General features: G+C 45.5%; 1 protein-coding gene across 3 annotated transcripts in view; it reads left to right on the forward strand.

Moving 5' to 3' along the window:
- Frmd4a (FERM domain containing 4A) overlaps positions 1–12,955 on the forward strand; it is a 434,715-nt gene that overhangs the window by 288,341 nt on the left and 133,419 nt on the right. For all 3 annotated transcript variants that reach the window (XM_055593785.1, XM_055593784.1, XM_055593786.1), the window contains exon 3: positions 8,960–9,054. In XM_055593785.1, coding sequence (XP_055449760.1) covers positions 8,960–9,054 — 95 coding nt within the window. The remainder of the gene's footprint in view (positions 1–8,959; positions 9,055–12,955) is intronic.

The following is a 12,955-nucleotide window of genomic DNA, read 5'->3' on the forward strand; positions in this document are numbered from 1 at the left end:
GGAGCGTGGTGGCACACACTTGTAACCTTATCGTGGCTGGGGAGACATAGATGAGTGGCTCTTCCCCATGGAGAAATATCTTTCTATATATTGAGAAAGGGCCTAAGCCCTATTGTTTCTCTTATCAGCCTGCATAAAGCATGTGGCTTCAGTGCAGCCCCTGCCACAGAATACAGAGCTCCCTTGGAGAGGCTAATCATCAGGGCCCCTAGGGTAGCAGGGGAGGGGCAGCTGCCAGAATCTGCTGTGCAGAAGGCACACAGGATGACCTCATGCACTGCCCTGCCCCCCGTCCCAAGAATCAGAGCAGCCAAAGAACACTGACAGGGCTGAGTGAAGAGGGTATGACATGCCCTTGGTCACTCATCCACTCAGAGTTGTCTTCCACTCAGGCTTCCCAGGGATTGAACCCTGACCCTCCCTCGCCAGAAAGAGAAGGCATCACCCATCCACTCAATCTTGGGATCCTCAGTTCCTTGACAGGCAGAGTGCATGGGCAGGTTAGCAGGTACACACATGCAAACAGGCAAAAACGGAGGTGGAGAGTGACTGACCTCAGCACTTGCTATGGCCGTCTGATCTCTACAGGTGCGCCCCCCCCCCCCACAGGCTCTCACATGCACCCCCCCAACACTACCTTAATTATCTCCCTAGCAATGTAAAGTGACGTTTCCAGTTGATGGCACATGGACTTACCTTCACTGTTCAGGACATTACAGGGTACAATAAATTATGTCACCTATAACCCTGCCCCCACACACACATAGAAAAGCAACCACACTATGGGAGAATGAGACACATGTGGAAAATTCTACAGAAAGGGCTTCCTTGAGAATATGGGCTCTGGGTAGGTACAAAGATTTTGAAAGGGAACTGGGCAGAAGTGAAGTTGACTAGGGAAACTGGGACTGCTATAAAAGTGTGGTCTTCGTGATCCAGCTAGCGTTTAGGCCTGGGTTTTATATACACATTCATATATAAATATGTGTGCGTATGTGCATAATGTACACATTTTAAAAGTACAGTGATGAAGAACTGAAGTAATAATAGATGTTTGTAATACTCACTTTATGCCGCACACTGTGTTTTATGTGAATTCATTTAACCCTCATGACAGCTGTCATTATCATCATTTTTCAGAGGAGGAAACTAAGGTGCAGTAGGGTTAAGCAACTTGCTCCAGATTGCATTTTTTTATTTTTTTATTTATTACAATTTATTCACTTTGTATCCCAGCTGTAGCCCCCTCCCTGATCCCCTCCTGATCCTGCCTTTCCTCCCTCTTTTCCTTCCATGCCCCTTCCCTAGTCCACTGATAGGGGAGGTCTCCTCCCTTTCCATCTGACCCTAGTCTGTCAGGTCTCATCAGGACTGGCTGCTTTGTCTTCCTCTGTGGCCTGGCAAGGCTGCTCCCCACTCAGGGGGAGGTGACCAAAGAGCCAGCCCCTGAGTTCATGTCAGAGACAGCCCCTGTTCCCATTACTAGGGAACCCACTTGGAGACTGAGCTACCATGGGCTACATCTGAGCAGGGGGTCTAGGTTATCTCCATGCATGGGCCTTGGTTGGAATATCAGTCTCAGAAAAGACCCTTGTGCCCAGATTTTTTGGTTCTGTTGCTCTCCTTGTGGAGCTCCTGTCCCCTCCAGGTCTTTCTATCTCCCCCTTCTTTCATAAGATTTCCTGCACTCTGCCCAAAGTTTAGCTATGGGTCTCAGCATCTGCTTTGATACCCTGCAGTGTAGAGTCTTTCAGAGTCCCTCTGTGGTAGGCTCCTGTCTTGTTCCTTGTTTTCACCCTCTCCCAATGTCTCTCCCATTTGCCTTTCTGAATGAGGATTGAGCATCTTACCCAGGGTCCTCCTTCTTGCTTAGCTTCCTTAGGTGTGCAGATCTTAGTATGTTTATCCTATATCATATGTCTAATATCCACATATAAGTGAGTATATACCATGTGTGTCTTTCTGCTTCTGGGATACCTCACTGAGGATGATCTTTTCTAGTTCCCACCATTTGCCTGCAAATTTCATTATTTTCTTGTTTTTAATTGCTGAGTAGTATTCCATTGTGTAAATGTACCAAAATTTCTGTATCCATTCCTCCATTGAGGGACATCTGGGTTGTTTCCAGATTCTGGCTATTACGAATAAAGCTGCTACAAACATGGTTGAACAAATGTCCTTGTTGTATACTTGAGCATATTTTGGATATATGCCTAGGATTGGTGTAGCTGGATCTTGAGGTAGCACTATTCCTTATTGTCTGAGAAAGTGCCAAATTGATTTTCAAAGTGGTTGCACAAGTTTACATTCCCACCAGCAATGGAGGAGGATTCCCCTTTCTCCACATCCTCTCCAGCATGTGTTGTCACTTGAGTTTTTGATCTTAGCCATTCTGATGAGTGTAAGGTGAAATCTCAGGGTCGTTTTGATTTACATCTCCCTGACGACTAAGGATGTTGAGCATTTCGTTAAGTGTTTCTTTGCCATTTGATGTTCCTCTATTGAGAATTCTCTGTTTAGCTCTGTACCCCATTTTTAAATTGGATTTCTTGATTTTTTTTTGCTGTTTAACTTCTTCAGTTCTTTATATATTCTGGATATTAACCTTCTGTCAGATATAGGGTTGGTGAAGATCCTTTCCCAATCTGTAGGCTGTTGTTTATCAGGTTTAGTGTGTCTGGTTTTATGTTGAGGTCTTTGATCCACTTGGACTTTAGTTTTGTGCAGGGTGATAAGTATGGATCTATTTGCATTTTTCTACATGTAGATAGATTGTATTTTTTAATGAGATGTGTTAATAGATAAGATTTACTAACTTGTGAGAGTTTTTGAGTGAGCATACACAACCTTTGGGAGAGCTAAGTAGCTTGGAGGAGAGGAAACAGTTTGATTTGCTAATAGCATAAATATTCTAGAATCTTTCATGCCACTGACTCCAGCCCTTCCTTCGACAGATGAGAAGACAGAGGACAGAGGTCTTATTTGTTCAAGGTTATCCATCTGCAGTAGTGCCTGTCAAGTTCAAAATGGGTATTGTCAACAATAGTAGCACTTGCAGAAGGACTATGGTTATGTGGCAGTGCCGAGAGCCCTGTCTGGTGGGGGGAGGGGTGCTGGTGCAGTGCGTGCATGTGTGTATATGTGTGTGTGTGTGTGCACATCCGCATGTATAAATGCATAGGTGCACAAGCTTGTGTGTGCGTGCACACAGTCGGAGGCCAGAAGTTGACCCTGAGTGTCTTCTTCAGTTGCTCCCCACCATAATTGTACGGAAGCATCTCTCACTGAATCTGGACCCCTGCGATCTGGCTGAGCTGACTGAAGGCAAGCCTGGGGTATGTCTACCCCCACCCCCAGCATAGAGGTTAGAGGTACCTGATGCCATGTCCAGCCTTTACACAGGTGCCCGCAATCCAAACTCGGGTCCTTATTGTTGTGTGGCAGGGGCTTTACCAACTAAGCCCTCTTCCCGGCGAAAATGCTCTTTCGATCACGGTGTTCAACTCCCTTGACCTGGAAGAGAAAGGGAAGTGGTGGAAGTCCACAGGACTAAATATGGTGAATGTGCCCATAGGTCCCTATGGGAGCCAGAACCCTCATAACCTCAGATGAGTCTGGGTGATGAATTCAGAGCAACAAAGACATGCTGTCCCAACACACACACATATCCCTCACACCATTCAGGTGCCCAAGCTTAGTTTTGGAATTAGTGCTACGGTGGCTCCAATGTGCTAAGCATGCTGAGGGGGGCATTTGCAAGGGAATTTGTTACCCAGGCATGAGAAGGGAGGCAATCTTACAAGGAAGGCAGGAAAACCACTTGTGTTGAAGGGGAAGAGAAGCCATTGAGAAAATACACTTGATTACAAGCTGGAGAAAGCCCATCTTTGGCTCACTGGCATCCCTACCAGCATGGCCTGAAGAAACTGGCAGAGTTCACCAAGGACACATTCTGCTTAGCCCAGAATGCCTTCAGGCCCCTACCCTGTTTGTCCCATCACACTCCATGGGGCTAAAGGCTCTCTCTTGGCCTCTCTCCCAGCCAGATCCCTGCAAGGATCCACAAATGTTTATAGCACCAGTAACTGGCAAATTACAATCAGCCGGATTCTGTAAACATCCCTTCCGAGTATGTAACAGCCAAAGAGCCGTCTGCTTACCAGGAAACTCTCTCCAAGGGAATGTAAGGAGCTGTCAGAATGCTGTAGTTCCTCCGTCCCCATCACATCCACATAGAGTATCGTCTTCCTCTGCAACACTGGGGAAACCCGGATGTTGACGCCGGAGCATGCTCCGTGGTACTGTGATAACAAATGACCCCACTGTCTCTGAAGCACGGAGAGGGATAGCAGACTTCAGGTGCCGGGTGCTGCTCTGCCTCCTAACCATGGAAGCTCTCAGACGCTGGGCTGCTGCTGGTCACCCTGACAGCTAAAAGACATGTGTGGGTTCTGTGAGGATTTACAATAAAGAATTACAACCTCAATGTCTTCTAGAGTCTTCTGTTGTCTCCCCATCACTGATTTGATTCCTCTATTTTTATTGTATTGTGTGTGTTTATGTGTATAAACATGGAGCCTGGAAATCAACCTTCCACGTTACTCCTTGAGCACCTTCCATATTTTTTTTTTGAGACATGGTGTCTCACAAGGACTTGGAGCAGGTCTAGCCCAGCAGGTCTGGAGCCCCAGGGATCTACCTGTCTCTGCCTCCCCAGCCCTACATTGCAAGCATGCATCAGCAACCCTGCTTTCCCCCCCTCCATTCTCTTGTGACTAATATTTTCTAGTTTAACAGGACAGTAGTTAGTTCATTCCGTACAGTGGCATCTCAGGATATTGGTGTCTGTTTTCCTTGCTGAACTCCAATTGCTTCTTCTGAATCTTTTTTTTTAATGTTGGTTATCTGACATAACTAACATATATGTCATACATATAAGTGTCATGTATGTATATAATGCCTGCTGGTTACTCTCCCCATATGCTTTTTCTAACTTGCTGTCTGGAGTCTAAACTCAAATCCTCATGGCATATGAAGCAAGTACTTCACAGGCGACAGGTCTCCCCAGCCCTCCTGGTTCCTCTGTTTTTAAGTTGTGGGTACCCCAAAGTGGGACTTCCTTCCCTTTGCTCTGTAATACTATTCGTGAAGAGCAATTGATGGTTCCAGAAGATATTTACCCACAAGTGTGTGAGTCTTGTAACAGAGGTCACCAGAGAAGGTCTGGTTTGCCAAGTGTCTTGATACCTTTGAGGCTTGAAAACCAGGGGGAGATTCACATTAGCTAAGTGCACAGTGGTGGCGTATGAGTTCGCAATGGTGTGCTGGTTCAGATTCAGTGTTACAGCCCTCACCCAGACAGGTCCTTCAGGCCACACGATGCTTCACCTCTTGCCCGGACATTGGGAAGTCAGCCCAGGCAGGATGCAGAGGAAGAGTACCACTTTGAGATAAGCTAGGACTTTCATTTGTTTCTTTTGTAAATTGGGGTGAATACACATAACATAAAATGTACATGTTAACCATTTTGTATATATACAATTCAGGGGCAGTAACTACATGCGCAGTGTTATCAAAGAGTCCCATTGTTTTCAAAATGTTGTCAGAATCTGAAGCAGACATTCTGTTACCGCCAAGCAGTAGCTCATCATCCTCTCCAATCCCTGGCAACCCCTGTGAAATCACATTATCTTAGTTCCTTATACAAGTGAGATAGCATTCATCTTTTTTTATATGGCTTCTTTCAGTTAGTGTGTCTTCAGCATTCATTCATGTAGCACAGATCTGAGTTTTGTTCCTATTTAAGCCTGAGTAATATTCCATTGTATGTATCCAGACCTTGTTTTGAATTACAGCTTTGCTGGGACTAATAACAGCTGTCTGTGGCCTCTAAGTCTTGACTGGCAGATAATCGTCTGTCATTTAGATGATGATATCATGTACAGAAGCTCTCAGACCTGTACCTCAGAAAATTCTTTGCAAGGCATAGCATTATAAAGCAGATATATGTGACCTGGAGTTGTTCTGCGTGTCCATTTCTGTCATTTCAAAGGGTTTAACTGGGTGAAGGACACAAGTATTCCATGCCTGTTAACCTGCCCTCCACACTTCCCTCAGCTCCCTTCCTATCTCACACCTTGCATGTCTTCCAAGCATTTCTGTAATTAATGAGTGCCTTCCTCCTTCTGGATAAACGAATGCATCTCCAACTGTATTTGTTACTTTTGTTGCTGTGATAAAATACTCTGACAAAAAAAAAAATTTAGAGAAGAGTTTATTTGGGCTTACAGTTCCAAGAGGTACTGTCCATTATGGTGAGGAAGGCTAGCCTGGCAGTCTGAAAGCAGAGAGATAACGTTTCATGCACACACAGGAGCAAAGAGCGAGCACAGGAAATGACTGTGGGACCTTAACGCCCTTGTCCAGTAATATGTGCCTCAGCAAGTCTCCACACACTAAAAGTTCATAACCTTCCCAATTAATGCTACCAACTGGGGCCAAGTGTTCAAAACCATCAGCCTATAGGGAAACGATTCTCACTCAGACCACCACACTGAGCAAGGGTGTTTGGATTGCTTTAAATTTTATTCCCAAAGAGGGAAATCTCACTACTGCCCTTTCTAAGAGTGGGTTAGCTACCTCATTATACTCCACAAGAGCCCACAGCATGTACTTTTTAGTCACACCTCATTTTCTTTTTATTTTTTAAGATTTTATTTTTATTTCTTTATTTTATGTATGAGTGCTCTATCTGCATGTATACCTGTATGCCAGAAGAGGGCATCAGATCTCAGTATAGATGGTTGTGCGCCACCATGTGGTTGCTGGGAATTGAACTCAGAACCTCTGAAAGAGCAAACAGTGCTCTTAACTGCTGAGCCATCTCTGCAGCCCTCACACCTCATTTTCTAATATCAGATTGACCCAGTGAGACCACTCAGTTCTCCCCGCTCCCCACTCATCAGATTTTAACTCAGGTGACTTTCTACTCCCACTAGACTTGACATTTGCAAAAAAAATACAAATCCATTCTGAGTGCTGGATGCTAAATCTAACAAATGCTCCCAAGGTAAGTCAAAAAGAATATCCTAAACAGAAATATATATATAAATATATGGCCTTGTTGTTTAGTCCAGGCTAGCCTTGAATCCCCATTCCTCCTGCCTAGCCTCCTAAGAGTTGAGGTTACAGGTATATCATACCACAGTGCCCATCTCAGAATACTTCCAGAGACAGAAAGCATCATGGATAAACTGTGGCTGCTTTGAAAAGGATGCCAGTCATTCTGATGGATAAGTTATGATCCACTACATGATAAGATCAGTGAACATGCTGCCTCGCCACAACCCACAAATTAAAAGCAGACCAACATCTTCTGGGAGGAAAGAGTACCATGGGCAGCAGAGCCTGCAGCATCCCACAGCATGTACTCGATCGAGCCTCAGCACTCAAACTTGCAGCACCTTTTGTGATTCATTTGCAAAACCCTGAGATGTGCTGTGCGCATCTCTCTGCATTCCCAGTGTAAGTGTCTTGCTGCTAATGGAGGAAGGTTTCTTGAATTTCCTATCACTCGGGTTGTATGGTGGGAATGGAAGTGGAGAGTATTAGATGCCATTGGCTCATCAAGATGGGGGTCTCCCATCGATCTCTGATTTCCAGGAGAGAAAGTGATACCATCACTTCAAACTCATGTGAATCTAAGTGGTTTTCACTGCTGAGCTCATGGTCATTGAGGCAGGAGGAGGTAGAAAGAGTCAGCTGATCTTTGAGCCTGTGTCTGCCCTGCACAGTGGACAATCTCATAGGACTTTGTGGGTAAAGATGTGTAAACAGTGCTTAGGAAAGCGCCTACCACCCAGAAAATACACACAGTCACTGACTCACTGCTGGATCTTTGGATTTGACAATGGTACGAATGCAATCTTCATTCAGTAAAATAGTCCTTTAAATTTTGCATCTGGATCTTTTCCCTGGATCAGGCTATGTGCTATCATCTCCTCTAAGGATGCTGAGATCCAGAGCCCTCAGTTACCCTTGTGACCCGGAGGCAGAAGCAGCCACACTGTAGCAACTGTGTTCAACTTTTCCATGTAGCAAGGCAGGGTTGTCATCTGCCAAGCCCATGCTCTAGAAACTTGCAACTTCGTTACAAAAATAAATCTCATGGTGGTAAGGAAATTTACCATTTTGTCTTGGATTGCATTCAAGGTGCCCTAGACCTCACACCTGTAGCACTGTGTTGCTAAACTCTGATGTTCATATTAAAAGTGTTCGCACTTAACATTTTCAGATTGCAATGGGTTTATCAGAAAGCAACCTTATTCTAAGAAAAGGGGGGTCTGCCTGTGTTTGCTAAACAGATCAAGGAAATAAAAAGACATCTTCCTGCCAGGGCAGCATAAGGTGGGGAAGGAAAGTCACCAGGGTAGACTGCCCCATTAAAGAACAAAAGTGCCATTTGTTGACAGAACCAACCTTTCAGAGCCTCCATCTGTTACCTGGGGCCTTTGACTTGGCTGTTTTACAGCAGTATCCTAGTGGTCTGTTTCTTTCCGTCTTTGTTTCTCACTTACTCTTCCTCCCTCCCGCTCGCCCTCACTTCTTCCCTTTCTGTGTATCTCATTTAGCCCAGGCTAGCCTCAAACTTGCTATGTAGCAGAAGATGATCCTGAAGATCCCCCTGCCTCTGCTTCATGTAGGATTACAGGCATGCATCACAACAGCCAGTGTTAAGCTGTGCCAATAATTAAACACAGGGCTCTGTGCGTGCCAGGTAAGAACTCTATCAACGGAAACACATCCAAGCCCCTCTTTGGATTTTACAAAAGTCATTTGTGTTTATGTAGTGTGCTTGAGTTTTCAGATATTACACTGAGAACATGCTAGAAACCCAAGATGATGGCATGATTTAGTGAAGTCTCTCATGACTTAATCTTTCCCTTGTCTTCTCTTCCAGCCCAAGCTTTTGGCCAAGGAGCTTCTTGACCTGGTGGCATCTCATTTCAACCTGAAGGAGAAGGAATACTTTGGAATAGCATTCACAGATGAGACGTAAGTGCTGTCCAGAGCCCACAGACCCCAAACAAAAGAGCAGGATGCAAAACTGCCCTCTCTCAGCTATGCACAGCAAAATCAGCTCCAGGCTGCTTGGGTCCCGTGGGGGCTGGAAGGTCAGACCAAGTTCACCATCTGAATTTCAAATGCTGGTGATCATGCCTAGAGCAGCCAAAGGATATAATTAGATAGATGCTAATAGTATGAAATTATTAGGTCAATGTTCTTATAATCAAGCAGATTCGTGTTCAGACCAAAATGTTTGTTTTTATTTTTTAAGTAGATCTGTGTGAGTTTGGTTTTCATTAAGGTTAAATGAAAACTTCTGGAAAGTAAATGTTTCTCTCCAGTATTGGAGTAACAATAACAGGAAGTGAACTTGATGATAAATTCAGGGTGAAAGATGATATCTGGGCGGTTTTACATTCTAAGCTGAAATAGAGAGAATACAAAATCCAATTTTATATCACCCATCTGATGTAAAAGTGTATTTGCTTTCAGCAGCCTTCCAGTTTGGGTCTGCACCCACATGTTTTATAATAAAGGAAAGAACAAGGTCGATGAGTTTTTTTTTTTCCTCTTACTATACTGTTACCAAAAGAGTCCAGTGAAAATCAGCCCAAATTCTTAGGCAGGAGTAAGCTACGACTGGGGATTTAACTGAGTGGTGAAGCGCCCTCCTGGATATGTGCAGCCCTTGGTTCCATTGTAAGTGGGGGTGACCCCAATTGTCTAAGGGATGACACAAAGAATTGAAACGAGACAGGAAAAACAGAAGACCAAGCCGAGTTAAAGAGATGGGAGGCACTTCGGGCTGGAAGTCCATGAAACAGATGCCAGCCTGGGTATTCCACAGAACTCCTGGGTCCTCCCCTTTCCCCTGCCGGAAATGTCTACACACCTGCCTCCGAGTCTTCCCACTGTTTCTCCTCTCAGTGTTTTCTGGGAACAAGAAATAGCCAGCTTAGAGACCTGCCCCTCACTTTCCCTGTCTGTCCATGTTCCTCAAATTCTGCTGCCCTGACCCCCTTGCACTAGGAAACAAAACAATAACCTACTTTAAGGAAATGATCCCTAAGTCTCCTCTGTGCACATCCATGTCTGCATACCCTGCACAACTCTAGGATTACAGGCGTGATTTCCTAAAATGCTCATAAGTCAGGGGAAGGTTATTGGCTGGGAAGGACGGCAGAGTCAAGCACATGTCCCAGGAGGGAGGTGGGACCATCGAAGCAGAATGGATTCCAGAACAAGAATAAGCAACTCCTGTGTTTGCCAGTAGGAGAGTGACCTTATGCGTCTGTATATGGCTGTAGTTGACCTTGGGAACCTGTGAGCTGACAAGATGTCCACATGCACACATGAGAACCTAACTTCAATCCCCAGAACTCAGGTTAGAAAACAAAAGCCCGGTTTGGCGGGGCACACATGTAACTGAGCACAGGGAAGGTGGAGGTGTTGTGGAAATTCCAGCTAGCAGAGAACGAGCCATTCACTCAGAGAGACAGGACAGCTCTTATTGTTGAGGAGTGGCAGGGACCCAGGCTAATGCTTTGCAAAGGCCAGCAGTCCTCCCCAATTTCTTGCAGCACTTATAGGCCACCTGAGGATAGTCTCTGAGCCCCACACCCATCAAAAGGAATTTTTGTCACAGTTAGGCACACTCACAGCAACAGAAATTGCAGGTGTGAACATTTTACAGGTAGACATTTTGAAGCTGACAATAAAAACACACAAACATTTGAAATGGCAATAAAAATACTCCTTTTCGTTATGCGTTTCTTGACAGTCATAGTGGCACACACTTTTAATCCCAGTACTAGGGAGACAGAGGCGAGCGGATCTCTGTGAGTTTCGAAACAGCCAATGCTACCTAGAGAGACCCTGTCTCAAAAACTAAAACTAAAACAAAACAAAGAGAAAGTAACAACAACGAAAATCCGTTCTTAGCAAACAGGATCTACTGTATAACCTTTGGCCAGGTAGCTGTGCCAATTACTGCTTAAGGTACTCCTGTAAGTATTTGCCTTTCCAAGATAAGGAATATGGACATGTTGACAGAGGCTGCCATACTTAAATAAAATTCTAACTCATTTTACTCCTGCACAATCCTATAGTCTTTAGACAAAGACTTCTATTGGGCGATCATAGAAGAGAGTAAAAACTTGATTAGCTAGCTGTATGTATAAGGGCACACAATCTATATATTCATATCAGCTCCTCTTCAGAGACAAACTGACTCCTTGGGCATGCCATCTAGACAGCCCAGCCTACTTGGCAGTGAGAAACCTTGTTTCAGGAAATATGGCAGGGGACTGGAGAAATGGCTCAGCCGCTGAGAGTACTTACTCTTCTTCTAAAGGACCTAAGCTTGGTTCCCAGCACCCACAGAGGGTGGCTGGCAAACACCTGTAAGGGCAGCTCCAGGCGCACACCCACACACCCACACACCCACATAAAAGTAATAAATAAATAAATTAAGCTTTCTAAAAGAAAGAAAGTAAACAGTGATGGAATTACAAAACCCAAGTTAGCCTCTCACCTGTGTGCACGCACTCCCACACACCTGTGTGCACGCACATGCACCCAGCATACAAGTGACGTTCAGAGCAGTGGTGGGGACAGGAGCAGTGGAAAGTACAAAGCCTCTTCTTCCTCACAAAAGGAATGAGGTCAGCCCTGGGGCACAAGGCAGGCAGGCTGATCCTCTCCCACCTAGATGGGCCTCCACCAGCAGGTCAGGAGAAGTGTGAGCAGAAAAGCATGTGGCAGGTACTAAAGAAGAAACAAGTGCACATCTAAAAAAAAAAAAAAACAAAACTGATTTTCACAAACACAGACATCCTCTGCCCTCTCTGTCAAAAATCCCTGTAAGCCCCCTAATTACTCTCCATGCTGTTGCCACTGATTGGAAGGAAACTATAGCCTCAATCAATCATAGCCCCATTGTTCCCATTTCCCATGTAAGTTTACTCAGTTCGGAGAGTCCATGAACTCTGGGTGGTCCCAATTAGTCTGCCCTTTGGAGTCAGCAAGAGTCAAAGAATGCGCACGTTATCTCAGGCCAGAGAGGAAGAAGTTCGAGTGCTGAGGGTTACAGACCACAGCCCTGACAGCGAAGAGCAATGGATTGGAAGGGTGAAATGGTAGAAAGTCAGTCTTTCCCCCCGGGGAAAGGAGGGCACAGAGGCCACACAGAGGCAGGAGGCCCGCACCCCAGAGTCTAAGTGGCCATGCTGTGTAGTTGGGAGCTGACCACTCCTCATTCTCTGCTGGCCTGAGGGCCCACCCGGGTGTGTGTACATTCTTTCATGGGTGCAAGTGCACGCAGACAGCTTGAGAAAAGCATCACACTCCCGTAGCAGGGGCTCACAGCCATCCTTCTGACTGGTCTTGAGAAGGCACAGGCTACCCCCAACCCCCAACACTTCCTCCCAGATCTGAGTGTGAGGATGTTTCCAGCCATCAAGCCAGTGGTGAGTCAACAGAAAGAACCCACCAAAAAGAGTCAGGCTACCTGTGGGTTCCTGGACGAAAGCTGGCAGGTGTGCCTGGTACACTAGCTGAAAATGTCCAGCCTCTGAGATGCTAGCATAAGATACAGACCAACTGGACAAGGAAAGGTGACTTAGGAGACAGTCCTTCACAGCCTGATAACACCTGGGCCTACATACGCCTCTAAGCCTCTTTGGTAATCAGAAGTTTCTCTTATTCCTTTTAAGAAAGGGAAGAACAAAGGCTGCCCCTTTGACTTGTGCCTGGAGGTGCTCTGGCTTGGGGATTCCTATGTCCAGAAGCATGAACCTAGCTTTTCCTGTCTCTGCATGCCAAGTAACACTAATGTATGTGCCTGTGTGTGTGTGTGTGTGTGTGTGTGTGTGTGTGTGTGTGTGTGTGT

This window comes from Psammomys obesus, unplaced genomic scaffold (genome assembly GCF_907164565.1).
Source record: "Psammomys obesus unplaced genomic scaffold, mPsaObe1.curated_primary_1811, whole genome shotgun sequence".
Classification (NCBI taxonomy): domain Eukaryota; kingdom Metazoa; phylum Chordata; class Mammalia; order Rodentia; family Muridae; genus Psammomys; species Psammomys obesus.